The sequence below is a fragment of the Haliotis asinina genome, chromosome 9 (assembly GCF_037392515.1).
Source record: "Haliotis asinina isolate JCU_RB_2024 chromosome 9, JCU_Hal_asi_v2, whole genome shotgun sequence".
NCBI lineage: Eukaryota > Metazoa > Mollusca > Gastropoda > Lepetellida > Haliotidae > Haliotis > Haliotis asinina.
This window is the reverse complement of record NC_090288.1, coordinates 43,649,276-43,665,672: the sequence shown is the minus strand read 5'-3', so window position 1 is coordinate 43,665,672 and position 16,397 is coordinate 43,649,276. Positions and strand designations below refer to the sequence as shown.

The 16,397-nt window shown below is 37.8% G+C and overlaps 1 protein-coding gene across 2 annotated transcripts in view; it reads left to right on the top strand.

The window, feature by feature from the left end:
- The first annotated feature begins 1,282 nt into the window (after positions 1-1,282).
- LOC137296277 (protein DENND6A-like) overlaps positions 1,283-16,397 on the top strand; it is a 34,412-nt gene continuing 19,297 nt past the window's right edge. Inside the window, exons 1-4 of one of the 2 annotated variants that reach the window (XM_067828032.1) lie at positions 1,283-1,453; positions 3,525-3,563; positions 7,185-7,227; positions 15,384-15,493. In XM_067828032.1, the coding sequence (XP_067684133.1) occupies positions 1,307-1,453; positions 3,525-3,563; positions 7,185-7,227; positions 15,384-15,493 (339 nt within the window). In that variant the 5' untranslated portion in view covers positions 1,283-1,306. The remainder of the gene's footprint in view (positions 1,454-3,524; positions 3,564-7,184; positions 7,228-15,383; positions 15,494-16,397) is intronic. The other variant, XM_067828031.1, reaches the window with a different exon arrangement.

Genomic DNA, 16,397 nt, shown 5'->3' with positions numbered 1-16,397 from the left:
CTCCTCCTCCTCCTCCTCCCACTGCCACTAGCACTAGCACTAGCACTAGCACTAGCACTAGCACTGCCACTGCCACTGCCACTGCCACTGCCACTGCCACTGCCACTGCCACTGCCACTGCTACATGGTTAAAGCGCTCGCTCATCGTACCTAAGGTCCGGGTTCAATTACCCTCATGGGTGCAGTGTGTAAAGTGTGAAGCCCATTTCCGGTGTCCCCACTAAAAACGGTGTAAAATTTCACTCACTCACTCAGTCAATCCTCCTGATGAAAATCAATGTTGTTTATTTTCCTTGATGTCTTTTAAGAAAAGTCTTTAGAAATGAAATCCCATGACTCTACACTCACCAATAGTTCATCATACTGACCTGAAACAAACACAGCCAAGAAAGCGCTTTCAAATTTAGATTTCCACTGTTTCTTAAAATTAAAATAATATCCCATGGCTCCTTTTCAAGTTTGATATGTTTTACATAGACTGGTTCTACTGTAATAAACTCGTATGTTTGTTACAGAGACAAGCAGTTAGTCTAACTTGCCAACAGCCCAAGCCAGAGCGAACAGAAAAAAGAGTGATATGGTTCAGAGTTTTTCGTTAAACGTTTCCATTCCAAGGTTTTGGGAAACAGTTTTGGTGTCATCTCTCAAAGCAAATTTTATTTCAACAGTCATAGTCAATCGAACAGTGCATTGTATTTCTTTCCTTTTCTAAAACTTTATGCACCAACAGTAAGCACAAAGGTTTGTCTTCATCTATGAAAGAAATATCCGTGTGTTGAAAACATTGGTCTATGTTGAAAATTCCCAAAAAGAGCAAATAACCCCAAACGCATGCACATACTACTAACACACACACGCACGCACACATTTCTTTTAGGAGCATGTGTTGTAGAAATGTGGCATATATTTTATGCTTTGTATCAACATTCCTATTATATTTTCTGGAGATCAGTAGTATGGCTGTACCATCATTTGAAAGCAGCATCTCCCAAAGAAATTTTCAAGACCTACAGGGTTATCCTAACACCAGAGACCACTATTATATGGTCTCTGCTAACACAGATTTGCACAGGTAAAAAATTTATTCACAAGAGCATAAATGGACCCAGAACCAAAGCTTTTGAAACATGCGTTTGCTTATATCTGCTATCTTTTTGTATGGATACAAATATAGCGTTGTGCAAAAGTAAATCTCACGCGAATCTATGCATGAGTTTAAACAATCCACCAGACGATCGATCATGCGTAGAAATTAAATCGTTTGTTTTCAGGAAAACAGAGTGTAACTTAATAGAGGCCTTCCACAATGGAGGAGGTAGAAGGTGTTCTCTCCTCTCGGCAGGAAGATAAGGGTGTAAAATCGCCAACGATGTTACCCTGGGATCGCTTCTCCAACTGGTTGCATTGTGCCTGCGTGGTTACTTTTGACCTGGAACTTGGACAGGCGATGGAGGTGTGTTTAACTGAGTATTGCTTTAGTGTAAACACGCACCTGCTGATTCGGTGACAGTGGCAGTTTGGGAATATGACACCTGACAGTTAAACCTGTCACAACAAAACGTCCATAGTAATTCAGTATAGAGTGTGATATGTTGTTCTGTGGAAATGTCCTCAACAGAGTGTACACTGTCCGGAATTAAAATATGTATGGAATATAACTGTTTGACAGCATTAAATGACATGTGCTGAAAGATTTGTTATCGTTAGAACAGGGGAATTAAAAGCACAATTATAAATCAGAGTATATTAGCATTTCTTTAAAGTATGCTTGTCATTATGGGAGCCAAGTAATTTGGTTATTTTGTGTGTGAGTAGATGAGGTAGTTTTGTGAGCTGAGCAATAAATCACATGTGACCTGAAGGGTTAGGTTCGGTTCCCCTGATGGTACAACATGTGATGGCAATTACTGATGTTCATGTCATGTTGTTAAATGCTTCGTTGTGTCATTGTACTGAAACAGAAGGATTTTGTTTCTCATTTTATCAACCACTGGTTTGTATGGTCCAGGCAAGACATCATGATATAGGTTAGCTCATAACAACATTTAATCTAAATTTATTGACAGCATGGAATAATGAACAGGCAGTGAACAGGTGAAGGCTTTAAGTCATAATTCTGTTTATAAGGCACAGGCATTTCAGATAATTTTTCATCATGACAGTGATAAACATTTCGTGATTTCTTTTTATGTTATCTTTTTTTGTGATCAATGATCATGTTGTCCTAAACAGTGAAGAAGTTCTTTGCTATAAATGTTTGATGTTTCAATGTTCTTAGTGTTAAAAACCACATTTTGTCAAGTTGTGCAGAGTAGTTTTCCCTTGCTGTGAAGGATAATCTGATTCCTATGTTAGACAAGGTTTTTACTGAAGTGTATTGATGCTTCAGGTGATTAAACACAGAAAGAGGTGCAGCCTATTATTATCTTAAGTGATGCTTAGTTTGTTTATTATTTGACATAATATCAACTTGTTTCAGTGTTTGACCTGACACAAAAAATCTATGTATTTTATGCACAAATGATCAGTGAATTCAGAGGCTTGCACCATTGTTACTTCCAGGGGCATAGTTCAGATAATCTAAACCTGTAATTTGCTTTTGCTTATGACTACTTGGTTTAATGTTTGCACATTAACTGCTCAGTGTTGATGAAATACCTGACCTGCCCAACCTAGGTTTTTTTCCTTGTTAAACAATCACAGTTGATGTCTTGATGAAAGTTCCAAACTGAAGCTGACTCCCAAAAACATGTTCATAACTCCCTCTCATGACATCAGGGACTCAAGATAGCTCCTAAATTTTTATGCTTTAGGCAAATACTGTTCTGTAACATTTCTGACAATGACAGATGGTCAAATTATCAAAATATGGCTCTTGCAACTGCAGTTCTACTCATCATCCTGGAAGATTTTGTAACGTATTTATGGGGGAAAAAAACAATGATCTGCTTATGTACGTACAGTACCTTACATTCCAAGTTAAATTGATTTAGAAATGTGTGAAAAATAACAGAAACTTTTTCTTGCCTCAGGGTAATTCACTTGATGAAGAGACAAAGAAAAGCCCAGAATTGACATGTTTACAAGAAAGACGTTGACATCCATAAGATTCCATCGTATACTTGAACACCCAACTTCTATGTGCCTGTCAACACCCTCAAGAGTACTTTGTGTGGATAAAAAACCTACTGAAACGTATTCACAGGATACCTATCCTATTCAGGCCTCATGATATCATTATACAAATAATGTATTCAAATGAAGTTTATTTGTTTTCTGACCAGTGGATCCATCAGCCTTTTAGTTATCATTTTCCACTCCCTGGGACTATACGGCCAAAGCTATGTAGCTGTCGATTGGGTACCCAAACAGACAAGGAAAGAAAAACACAATCAAACAAAGAGGCATCATAATCATGTACATTGTATCATAACATCCAATTGTCTAAACAAGACTGTTCTGACCTTGTACAAACTGCACCTCCATAAGGTTTTGTTAGTAATACTTCCTCCTCTTGATTTCAGCTCATCTATCCCAGCCACATCAAGCTCACAGAGAAAGAGGTAAGAAGAAAATTGAGTTTACTCAACCATCAATAAACTGTTTCAAATAAATCTCTATAAAATTTTATATGCATTTTCCCCTTTGAATGGTGACTGGGCTGCATATGTTATTTATCCCTGTGAATGTCAAGGATTCTGATGGTTTGCAAGAACCTATAATGGTCATAAAAGATAACTGAAGGTGGATGCTATTTCATCTTGCCCAGCACGATGGATGAGTGCTTAGGACGTCTTTCACTAGTTTCATCATATATCAGTTGGGTTAAACAGACATTCACCCGGAAGTCTCTGTATATAATTTCATCTTTTTTGGTGTTGGCAATCCTTCAAGCCTATTCAAGATTTATAGATTTGAGAAGTCTTTGGAAAGGAATATGATGCAAACAAAGGGTTCATGAGTTAACTAACATGAAACCTCTTAGTTCTGCATGGTGTACTTTGGTAATCTGTGACTCTTAGCGGTAAGAGATTGTTTTACAGTACAGTCGTGGATAATAACAAATTATTAAGTCAGCACAACTATAAACATTTGAATAATTTGACGAAAACTGTAATTCTATGAAAATTTAAGTCCTCAGAAAACTGACAGAGAAAATTAGGTATGAAAGGGTTTCCATGCACGTTCAGGTTTGCTTGCTTATCTTGGAACGGTTTGGTTAGGGAAGGCAGTACTTTACAGACACACATGCTGTATCGAGTGAGGGACTCAATCAATATCTTCAACGGACTTACACAGTATGCTTCTGTTTTATGTGTCTACTTTCTAGCTGGGGAATTTGCAGGTCAGCATGTGGCAGAATGTTTTAAACAACACAGTTTTCAATCATTGTTATGTATACCACGTGGCAGGTGTATTCATGTTGTTTATGTTGAAGATTGATTCCAAACTGCAGTTTGTTATGACTGAATTGATCATTGAAACATACTATTTATTAACTATCAATGCAGAACAACAAAATCCTTTCATAACTGTTGTTTTTTTATGAACTCAGATTAACATTACTTTATGTCAATTCCCAGAAATTTTGAAAATGACTCCCGAATATGAATAATGTGAGTCACCACGACTCTATTGTTTAAAAGTCTGTGCAAAACCCTAATCAAGCTGTTCCATTTAAGCATGAGGAGGTTTACTCTGGCAAATATTTTGTGAAATAATTTGATTTATTTATTTTATGGTCTTAATTGGATTATTTTGTTGATTGTGTGTTAAGAATATTATTTACGTAAATGACACCAGGTTGTAATGTTTATGTATTACATGCATGGAATATTACTTGATGATCTTGTAAAGGAAAAGGGAGGTAACACTAGTCTGTTATACAGACAAGGAGGCTCTAGACATTAACACTTCTTTGCACATTAGCACTCACCACCTCCACACTTGGCTTTGTCATGACAATATGTTGTTTTCTTTGTACATTCTCTGTCTTGTGGAAACATGTTTTATCTAAATATGTTCTCTCTGTGCACTAACTCAGTAGGGGCCTGATAAAAGATCAAGACCTAGCGCTGAAACATTGTATAAAGAACAAGAAGAAGTTGTTATCCACAAAATGTGTCATGTGTTCAGATACTGTAATGTTTGAAGTTCCATAAAACACATCTTCAGCACTGCAACGTACTGCAGTTTTTTTAGGCTGATATGGAACAGATTATCTTGGCTTCTTTCTGCTGCATATGAAGGACAATTTGATGGATGATCTGCAGCCTCTTTTGTGTAATATGTAACAAGTTCCTTGTTTCACAACCTAACAAAAACAGCTTTGCTCTTTAGCTTGGGTCATTATCCTGATAGTAATAATTTAGATTTACTTTATTTCCCTAATTTAATATGATATACTCGCTTTAATGGTTCCTTGTGTTGTTAGGAGAGACCTGTATCAGTTGTGATTGTAATTTGATATAATGTATCCCTAATTATCAGATTTTGCATAATCATTTTAATCATTGGTAGCAAATACAGGGTATTGTTTTCACCAAAAGCTCATGAGATTCAGGTCATCATTTATAAAAACTAGGTCAGATGTTATTGATTACCAGGCTATTTGTGTGTGTTTAATGGCATAAGTAGCAATCTGTCTTTTGACCTGTCAGAGATCAGTCACGTATGTCACAGCTTGTGCAATACACATAACCTAGTTACAATAGAATACACACTGTATCAGCAGGTTTAAAATAAATAAATAAATAAATAAATAAATAAATAAATAAATAAATAAATAAATAAATAAATAAATAAATAAATAAATAAATAGATAAATAAATAAATAAATAAATAAATAAATAAATAAATAAATAAATAAATAAATATTTTCATTGTCTTGATAGAAACACTTTCAAATTACAGTTCCAAGAACATTCAAATTAAATGAGGGCATTTATTTGGGGCAGAAAACATTCCTAACTAAGAAAATAAAACCAGAATGTCAACACGTGCAAAAACAACTTGGTGACATATGATAACAATGGTTTTCTGAATGATCATGTTGACAAGTATGTACAATTTCAACCAGGTTTTTCATATGTAAATCAGGACATGAATGTGAACATGAAATGAATGAGAAAATGATATTCATAAGTACTTCAATTAATGAAGTGACACATTTTTGTGTTATTCAGCAGTGCTGTTAAAACCTAGTTCCATAACCCTTACTAAATCTACTGTCTTGGACTTAGTTTTAAAAGTTCCAAGATAAGTCTACTCTTATTGGTTTGAGGACACCCACAAGAGCAGGGGTTGGCACATCAGTTTTCTGTCTACTTGATCATAGTATATGAGGAGATGGGTAAAGGTAATATGACTTCATATCAACTGTTTACTAGCAACCAATCATTCTGTAGTAATTAGGTCAAAGGTCACGGTAAGAGGGCAGTGTCAGAAGGACATTGTTCTTAAATTTGGCAGAATATAGACACCATGACCTTTTAACAGTGAGCATCAGCAGGGTCACAAGAAGGACCTTGACATGTGGATACTGTGGGTAGTATGTCTGTGTAGCGGGAATCTTATGTGACATTGCTTCAAAATGTTGAGTAGATGCTGAATTTGACTGTGACATCAAGCAACATTTTCGTATCCTCTTGAAAGTTTTTTACTGAGCTCAGTGCTTTATGTAATTTTTAGTTATTGTTTATGGGGTGATGGGTGGGGGGTATTTGTGATTCTTTTTTTGATATCAGGGATGGAAATAAGTCTTGAATTGCTAATGTACCCCGTTACAGTGGCACTTGTGAAATCACTTGCCCTGATAAGTTTTCCACTATACTAGTCGATTTTCTTGTTGATGAACAACATACTTAACAATGGAACGTCCACTGGACACCGGTACAGCATGATATACAAATTAGCTTGCCCGACAGAAAAAAACCCACTAGACTGAGACGTCAGGCAATGTGTTATTTCCACCCAAGCATATCATGCTATTCAACTCTGTCACAGGTAGATTCAATTACATATAAGCATGGTCATAAAATGAGAATAGGTCACAATTATATTAGATACCTGAACATATTGATTAATTATTTTTTGCTGAATAACAAATGCATGAACTTCATACATGCAGTGATGACTGTGTGGTATTTTGGGGGACTGATCCAATCATTGTTTGTATTTTTCAGAAAATGAACATCTGTTACTTGTCATTTCCTGATTCAAACTCAGGTATGTATATGAACTCAGACTGATAGTACATTGTAATGTCACCTTCCACATTTTCTCACCCTTCTGTTTGAAATGTCTCATATACTACTCCGTATTAACTATTCTCTGTCAGTTCACTTAGCTGGGTGGTCAGGTTACAGTGGGGTTGTCTGTCTCACAGTCCCGGAAACATTATTTCACCTACTGCCAAGCCCTCTGCAGTGCCTTAAATGAAGCAGGCTTAGATTTGCCAAGGTTCTGAATCTCTGGTCTCCTTCAGGTTCCTTTTCAGATTATTTCAGTCTGTTGGTGACTGTCAAAATTATATATATTCAGAGACTAAGCATTAGTCTATTGGTGGGGTAGCCCAGTGGTTGAAGCATCTGAATGTCACACTGTTTTCTCAGGTTTGATTCCCCACTTGGCCTAGAGGAAACCATGAAACTAAACTCACTGTTCATTACTGTTGTGCATCATGATACCTTTGAATCATCAGTCAGTATATATTTTGATATATATCATAGCACAAGGTTTCTGGGATGTCAGCTGCAGTATTCAATGTGGCATATGAACATGGAGAGTTCAAACCCTTGATAAATCCCAGCATGTATGTACTGCTGACTATTTCATACACCACAGTCACACTTATAGTTATATACACTATATGGACAACATTTGAACAAACCAGGGCCGGTGATATGCATGTGAAGGTGGGTGTGGTTGCATGAAGGGAAAAGGCAATGAATGGGAAGGCTTTTATCTGATATCGTAAGTACACAGGCATATTCCATCTCTGGGGCTGCTTTCACAAAGCAAACTTTACTAAGGTTAATCTTAACTCTTGTTCTTTAACACAGCACTAAGGTTACTTTAGTGACTTACAGTCACCATAGTGCTTTGTGACAGGAGGCCCAGGACATGCAGCTTAGATCTTCAAATTCTACACCATGAATTGACACCTTAAATATTCACCAAAATGATATGTCAGTCCATGTCTGGTAACATTATGAAAGACAGAAAAGTACGCCTTTTAAGCAGGGAACATATCATTTAGATTACATTTTCCAAAGGAAGAAATTATTTCAATGAAAGCTTTTCCTTGGAGAATAAATCCTCGTTACAGTATCACCTGTTAAAATAAGGGGAGTGTGGTATTCTGAAAGTAGATTTCAATTTTGAGACCATTTGGATGTGAATGTTATCGTTTTTGGTATACAAACTGGGGAAGAATTCATGCCAAGCAGCCTGTGTTTGTTAATTGGAATCTGGAGTGGTGGGGTAACCTAATGGTTAAAGTGTTAGCTCATGACTCAGGGTTTTCCATGACCTGCAAATGTGTTTCCAGTACACACAATCGTAGTGAATGGACGCAGAAAAAAATTCACTTCGTTGAACAATATTATTCACTGTACCTGTACATCTATGACTTGACTAAGTGTTTGGTTGTTTCATTCAGAGCAGTTACATTCATTATTTCATCCACCAGTCCACATTATCAATGATTCATTCCAAGCTCTAAGAAAATTCGTAACACGTGCAGTTCATACACTGTTATTTCGCAGGACCCTCATATTGCCTGCAAGGACCCCCAAAACTAAAAATTAGGAGCGCTGAGGACCCCCATGGTTGTGAGTCGAGGCTTGATACCTGATGTATCAATCAGTTCGGCTATATGGCCTGTTTTCCAATTATCAAGTCAAAACCAGACGATCCAGTCCATATTGACCTAGTTAGGAATCAATCAGGATATGGAGAAGAAAAGTGTTAGCTGTGGTTGGTCTTGTCACCTGCAGGACCCAGTTGCTTGGAGTATTGATAAGATACATCCAACAGACACTGTTTGGAAATCCATATTTACACAAACGGTACAGGTTATATGGATTTATATGGATCAGGCGGCTGGTCTTTATTGGCCATATGACCACACCCATCTGTCAAGTACAGTAGTGTCATGGTAACAAAATTGCTGTAGCAATGGTTTGTCAAACAAAGAGTCTGGATGATATGGCCACTGTGGTATAACCAGTTATTGTGTTGTAGGGTGAGTGAGTGAGTTAAGGTTTACACTGCTTTTAGCACTGTTCCAGCAGTATCACAGTGGGAGACACTAGGAATGGGCTCCACACACTGTACCATGTGTGGAATCAAACCCAGATCTTTATCGTGAGAAGCAAATGCTTAACTACTACATGTAAGTTGAATGTGTGTCGTCAACACTGTTCAGTATTGCTCACAATATCAGTCTTTCGTTTATCTGGTCCACGTTTGATCAGTAAAAATGATATTTTAATCTTGGACTATTGTTGTGTTAAAATGAAACAACAAAACAGATTGCCAATCACACATATTAATGAATACACAAAGCCATTCGGTATGTTGGCAGTGAGTGATATGTGCTACACACATTTTTGCTTGAATTCACTCATCTGTCTGTCTGTCACTCAGTCTTAGATATCCTCTAAAAGTAAAAAGACTACAGAACTGATAAAGCTTTGGTCTTAAAACAATAAACAATTTGTTATTCACACCAGTGATTAAAGTGAGCTACAGAACGTTGCGACTCCATTTTTAACACAGGATATGGCTGTGTCACAGTGCTGACTGGACTATATTGAACAGGCTGTGGAGCTATTCATTCGGAGTGAAAATTAATATGTGTGAAATTACTGATCGTTTGTGAAACTGTAGGAAATGTATAAATCATGGATATGGAACATGCCTATATCCATCAGAGTACAAGTATATATGAAACTGATACTGATCATGCATTGAGATGGCACCAATTCTAATGTTGTGTTAATCTAAAATTAGTATACCATAGTAGTGAGTGAGCAAGGTTTTACGCCAAGTTGTAGCAAAATTCCAGCAATATGGCTTGGAACACCAAAATGGGCTTCACATTGTACCAATGTGGGGAATTGAATCTGTGTCCTCTTAATAACGCACGGACGCTTTAACCACTAGTTCACTCCACTGCCCCCAGTCCCATAATTATGCATAACTATGACTGATTCTGTTCTATCAATTACTAATGACCTTGTTTTTCATTTAAACTTGATAAAACCATTTACAAATGACCATTTTTGAGACCCACAAGTGTCCTGACTTTCAAGATGTGTACATCGTAATACATAATGGGGTCAAATTTGCTCCACAAAGCACTAACTACATAGAAATATTACAAAATCTTCAAAATAAGTTTTACCACATGTTTTATACACCAAGCGTCAGCTAGAATTAACAAATTGATTTGTAAATAATGATTTTCATGATATCTGTATTACATGGTCCCTTGCTTTCATTGTGACACAAGATATATTGGAAATGAACAATCAACACTACATCTATCATGACTCCTACCAGATGAAGTTTAACTCACGGGACGTTATGAGTTTTGTGTCGCTCAGAACTGATCAAACATTCACTCCCACTAAATAGCTTTGTAGACATGGTAAACATTGATAATTGAGTTTTTCAACCTCACTGTCAACTTTTCCATCAATAGATTGATAAATCTTGTTTTGCGTTACGGAGTCTTTACTCCTGATGGTAATTACTGGTAGCTATTAATCATTAACAAATATCTACAGGATTAATTATTGATTCGTTATGCACTTACTGCTCAAATTAAATCCCGGAACACAAAATGCCAGCGACAGCAAGAATGTAGTGCAAGAATTATTTGGTTCAGGCTAGGTCACCTCATTTGTTTTTTATTGTGTTGGTCAGTATGCCTGACTGCAGAGAAAGATTAATTACCAAATTAGGTTTTTAAATAAAATTTTGAAAATAGTTACAGTGTTAGAAAATGTGGGATATTTATTAAGAAGAATGTGGACCGTCGGGTTTGAGTGGTCAGACATACTGACTTGGTTGATACATGTCAATGTATCCAAATTGCATAGATGGATGCTTATGCTGGTGATCACTGGATTGTCTGGTCCAGGCTCGATTATTGAGACAGCTGCTATATGGCTGGAATATTGCTGAGTGCAGTCTAAAACTGAACTCGCTGCTGAATGAACTGTCTGCTCACCTGAGTCAGTTTGTCTTACGTTGTTATCCTGATGGGGAGTAAAATTTCAGGTCCTGTTCTTGTCATAAGTTAGTCAGGTACACTTCAGGTTCATTTCTAAGAATGTTGTGTCTTTCCGTTTCTTTTGCCAAACATGAGTATCATATAAAAAGTGTGAAAACAGTTATCATTTGAAAGTGAAACACAAGTGAAAGTTCAAAGCAAATTTCTTATTTTTAAAGCAACCCCTTTGTTTATTCTGTTACTGTTTTTGGTTTCTTAACCCCAAACATGACTAGGAAATAGAATGTGTGAAAACCTATCACTTCATATCTGGAAGAAGTTAAGGTGCATATTGAGTCTGCTGAAAGTTGTCATTTTTCCTTTTTTTTCATTTTGGGGGGGGATTCTGTGTTAGAAGTGGATGACATGCTTTGACAGAGGGAATTTGCTGCTCACTATGATCATCACAGCTATTTTTTAAAAACTTATAAAAAAATTATGTAGACTTGTTTATGCAGATAAATTATTGTTCAGAATATCACCTATCTGTGACAGATAATCAGTTAGCCCAGTGGTTAAAGTGTTCGTTCATCATGCTGTAGACCCAGTTTTGATTGCCCATATGGTTACAATGTGTGAAGCCCATTTCTGGTGTGCTGGCCATTATGTTGCTGAAACTGAAAGCGGTATAAAACCATGCTCACTCTCTCAGATAATTAGTTGATACACCTTTACACTGCATGGAACCGTTTCTAACCGGTCTGAAACTGATATCAGTGTGAAATTCTTATGACTGATATGATTACTGCATACCGAAGTTGTTGAAGATAGATTTAATGAGCAGTGTGAAAACTGCCTGAATCGTGTCAGTGAAACTATTTGCTAAACCTCAAGTGATGTGTGCATGTGTATAGTATTGATCCTTGTACAACAGGAGAGGTGAATGTTTAACAGCTGATGTTACAACATCGTGTTATAGATCAGTCCTGGTCTGTCAGGTGATGTTGACATAGGGAAGTGGTGTAAGGATGGCTTCATTGTACCTACTTCTGAAATAATGTGTGGATGTCAAGTGACTTTTGTTGTCATGGTATTCAAACTATTCAACTCTGTCGTCACAAGGTGTTGTTCAGCTCTTGGTTGTTGTATATGGTTGTTAAAGGTCACATGCAACCAAAAAATCAAACATTATTAAAACACATTTATCACTTATTCATGACATATAATATACATTGCTGTTTAAAAAAAACGAATAAACAAAATTATAAGCGTACAATCGCGATTCAAAAGTGCAATATTTTGTACTTGGGCTTACTTCCCTCGAAACAAAGCCTGCGGGAGACCGAACCCAGTCATACCGGGTGGATATGCACTCAAGTGTAACGACGGTTTCCGATTGGCTGTTTCATTTGCTGATATGCTGAGGGTTCATTGTGTGTACAGAAAGATGATCTGTTTGATGGGCATTTTAGAAGTATAGCCAGTAACAAGAAAGTAAGATTCTGTATGGATAACAACTTCTTTTTGTGTACTTGATGCGTCGTTTCAGTGTGGATTCATATACTGTTGTCAAACAAAATCATATACACTAAAAGAAGTCGTTATCCATGAAGAATGTACAGAGAGATGTTGGGTTTGGAAAATACATGTTCTCTGAATTTGCGCTCGATCCAATTAAAAATCATGTCAGTAGAGATGGTCAACTACTGCGTGGCTGGAATCTGTCATTCGTCCAAGTGCAAAGCAGGACTTGAAACTGACAAGAGTTTCCACCAGTTTCCGTCACATCCAGTCATCCGAAAAAAATGAATGTAGTATGTTTGCAACCCACAGACATAAAAACATGTCATGTGTATCACACGTGCCTAATTACATAATGTGGCAGATGCGCGACTCGGGTGTACGAGTCATAAATCAACTTATTTTCTTTATGTCGTATAGTCTGATAGATGTTAAGTTCAAATTGCACGTGGTCAATGATTGAAGCTGTGTATTGCATATTGTCTTTAGCAGACAGGCAGGCAGACATTTAGGTGTGAATAAACCAGACACTGAGCTTTCTCTGTGACAAAGACTGCTTACCACAATCAACAAGTTGTCTTTACGTAACGAGAAAATTATTTAATAGTTTGTGTACACAACCAAGATTAGACTACTGCTCACAACCTCAGACGCTGGGCATGTCTACTGTTTCGAGCTCCGCGAACCTATTCACTGCGCATGCGTCACCGGCGCAGCGCAGCACAGCTGTTGAAACCAGTTTTCCCCCCAGCGCTGGGGGGAATTTAGTGAAACGTTTGAACTCCGATTTCGCGGGCTTTTTTTTCATCGCGTTTTTTTCAACTTTATAGGTTGAATTGGCATTTTTTATTTGTTTCGGTAAATGCATACCGAAAGGTACCAGAATCCGCAAAGTTGTGTTTTACGTTGCATGTGACCTTTAAGATATGTAGCACCATCCAACTGTCCTTCTGCCCATCTGTTTGTCCATCCATCTATCCAGCTACCCACCAATTGATCGTCCTTCCACTTTTTCTCCCATCCGTTCATCCACCAATCTGCCCATCCACTGATCCATTCATGTATCCATTCATCTATCCATCCACCTACCCACCCTTCAATCATCCATCCACCCATCCATCAGTCTATCCACCCTTCAATCCATTCACCCATCCATCAGTCTGTCCATCCACCCATCCAGTCATCTGTCCACCATCTATCAGTCTGTAAACCCACCCATCCATTCACCTATCTAATCATCTATCCACCCGTCAATCCATCCAGTCATCTGTCCATCAGTCATCAGTCTGTCAACCCTTCAATCTATCCACCCATCCATCAGTCTGTCCATCCACCCATCCAGTCATCTGTCCACCATCTATCAGTCTGTAAACCCACCCATCCATTCACCCATCTAATCATCTATCCATCTTTCAATCCATCCACTCATCTGTCCATCCATCTATCCACCTGCCCACCCATCTAGCCACCTGGCCTCCCATCCAACCATCTGTCCATCATCCATCTATTCACCCATAGATCAGTCTGTCCATCCATCCATCCACCTGCCCAACCATCTGTTCATCATCCATCCACTTTCCCATAGATCAGTCAGTCTGTCCATCCATCCATCCATCCTTCCGTCCATCCATCCATCCATCCATCCATCCACCATACTATAATATACAGCATCTTTACAATGGGCAAGTGGCCTTCAAGTACAAACATGCGCCTATACATGTTTACATGTTTCAAGGGCAAGCGCAACATTCTTCAGCTATCAGGGGTTTGGTTTCATTTTACATCAAGACCAGGATGTGGTGTCATGATAAAGTCATCAGGAAATTTGAAACAGAAAGAGAACACTGGCGAATTTGGATGACATGATCTTGTTGCTCAGACACTGTGAAGGTCAATATGTTTTATGTAGGACGTTCCATGTGACTATAGACATGTAATGTGTTCTAAATTTTATGTCACTCATTTAGAAAAAAGTTTCCTCAGAAACTAGCTGAAATATGTTTGTTTTATCTGAACGGAAATTCCATTTGAGCAATAAATTTTGTCTTGCTTATGGGATTAATGATTTCCCTGAGTTTTTATTTGCAACATTGATTCAAAATATGTAACCAGTCAAGTATCCTTTGCTGTGGCAAAATGTTGCAGACATCTACATATAATGGAACCTCACTCACTCTTGTCTCTAGCTGTAAGGTGGACTTATGCAGAGATCCAGGCATCTTTATGAGCATTGTTAAGATTCCTCTGCCAGTCATCAGTCTAAGTCCTAAGAGGTGGAAAGGGTGACCGAGTTTTTTTATTGTCGATTGGGTATGATTGTATACTAATGGTGTGTGCCAGAACTCATAGTATCAATCACCAATTTATCTGTTACAGACTAGATTGTAGTGATGTTTCTGAACATCACATTTGCCAACAAGATTTCTTTAAAGAAAGCAAGATTTGCACCCTTCAACACTCTCATGGTCTGTTGCTGCTGCAGCTATGTTCCTGTATCACTGATACAGCTCAACATATGTGATCAGTCAATTCTTTGTTGTTCACTGTGTCTCTCATTAGCACCTAGGCTGCTGCCCAGAGCTATGATACTATTGACACACATGGCCTTTTTGTTTCATGTTCCTGTGTTTTCCTGCAGGCTGTATGGGTGACACACAGTTTCACTTCCGCATCCGACAGTGCCCAGGCCGACGGCAGATGATCCAGGCACATAGTCAATACAACAGAGACTGTCCTGTCTCGCTTCAGGTAACCACATACAAAAATGCAGATAAATGACTGAACTGTTCAAATGATGATGCAAGCACAAAATTTTGCATAGTCATCACCTTTAAATTTTAATCTGTATAATCCAAGATGGCTGCCAGATGCATTAACTACAAAATTTCCAGATGGCTGCCAAAACATATAGGCCACCAGAAAGCAAAGTTGGCTGCCAATTCCCTTTTCAAAATTCACTTGTTTTGCCTTCTAAGGACTAAGTTTTCAGAATTCAATTATTTTTGGTGACAGGATAAGATTCATTGTATGATTTAAAGGTCACATGCAACCAAAAAATCAAACATAATTAAAACACAATTATCACTTATTCATGACATAATATATACATTGCTGCTAGTCAAAAAACAAATAAAATTATAAGCATACAATCGCGATTCAAAAGTGCACTATTTTGTACTTCGGCTTACTTCCCAAAGAAGCAATGCCATCGGGAGGCCGAATTCAGTCATAGCTGGTGGGTGTGCAATTCAAGTGTATCAACGGTTTCTGATTGGCTGGTTCATTTGCTGATACGCTGAGGGCTCATTCTGTGTACAGAAAGATGATCTGTTTGAAGGGCATTTTAGTAGTTTGGCGCATCACAAGAAAGTAAGATTCTTTTGGGATAACAACTTCCTTAATTGTACTAGATGCGTCGTTTCAGTATGGATTCATAAACTGTTGTCAAACAAAATCATATACATTATAGAAAAAGTTGTTATGCGTAAAGTATTCCAGCTATATGGCGGCGGCCTGTAAATAATCAAGTCTGGACCAGGCAATCCAGGGATCAACAACATCAGCATCGATCTGCGCAGTGGGGAACCAGTGACCTGTGTCAGCGAGTCTGACCACCCGATCCAGTTAGTCACCTCTTATGACAAGCATAGTC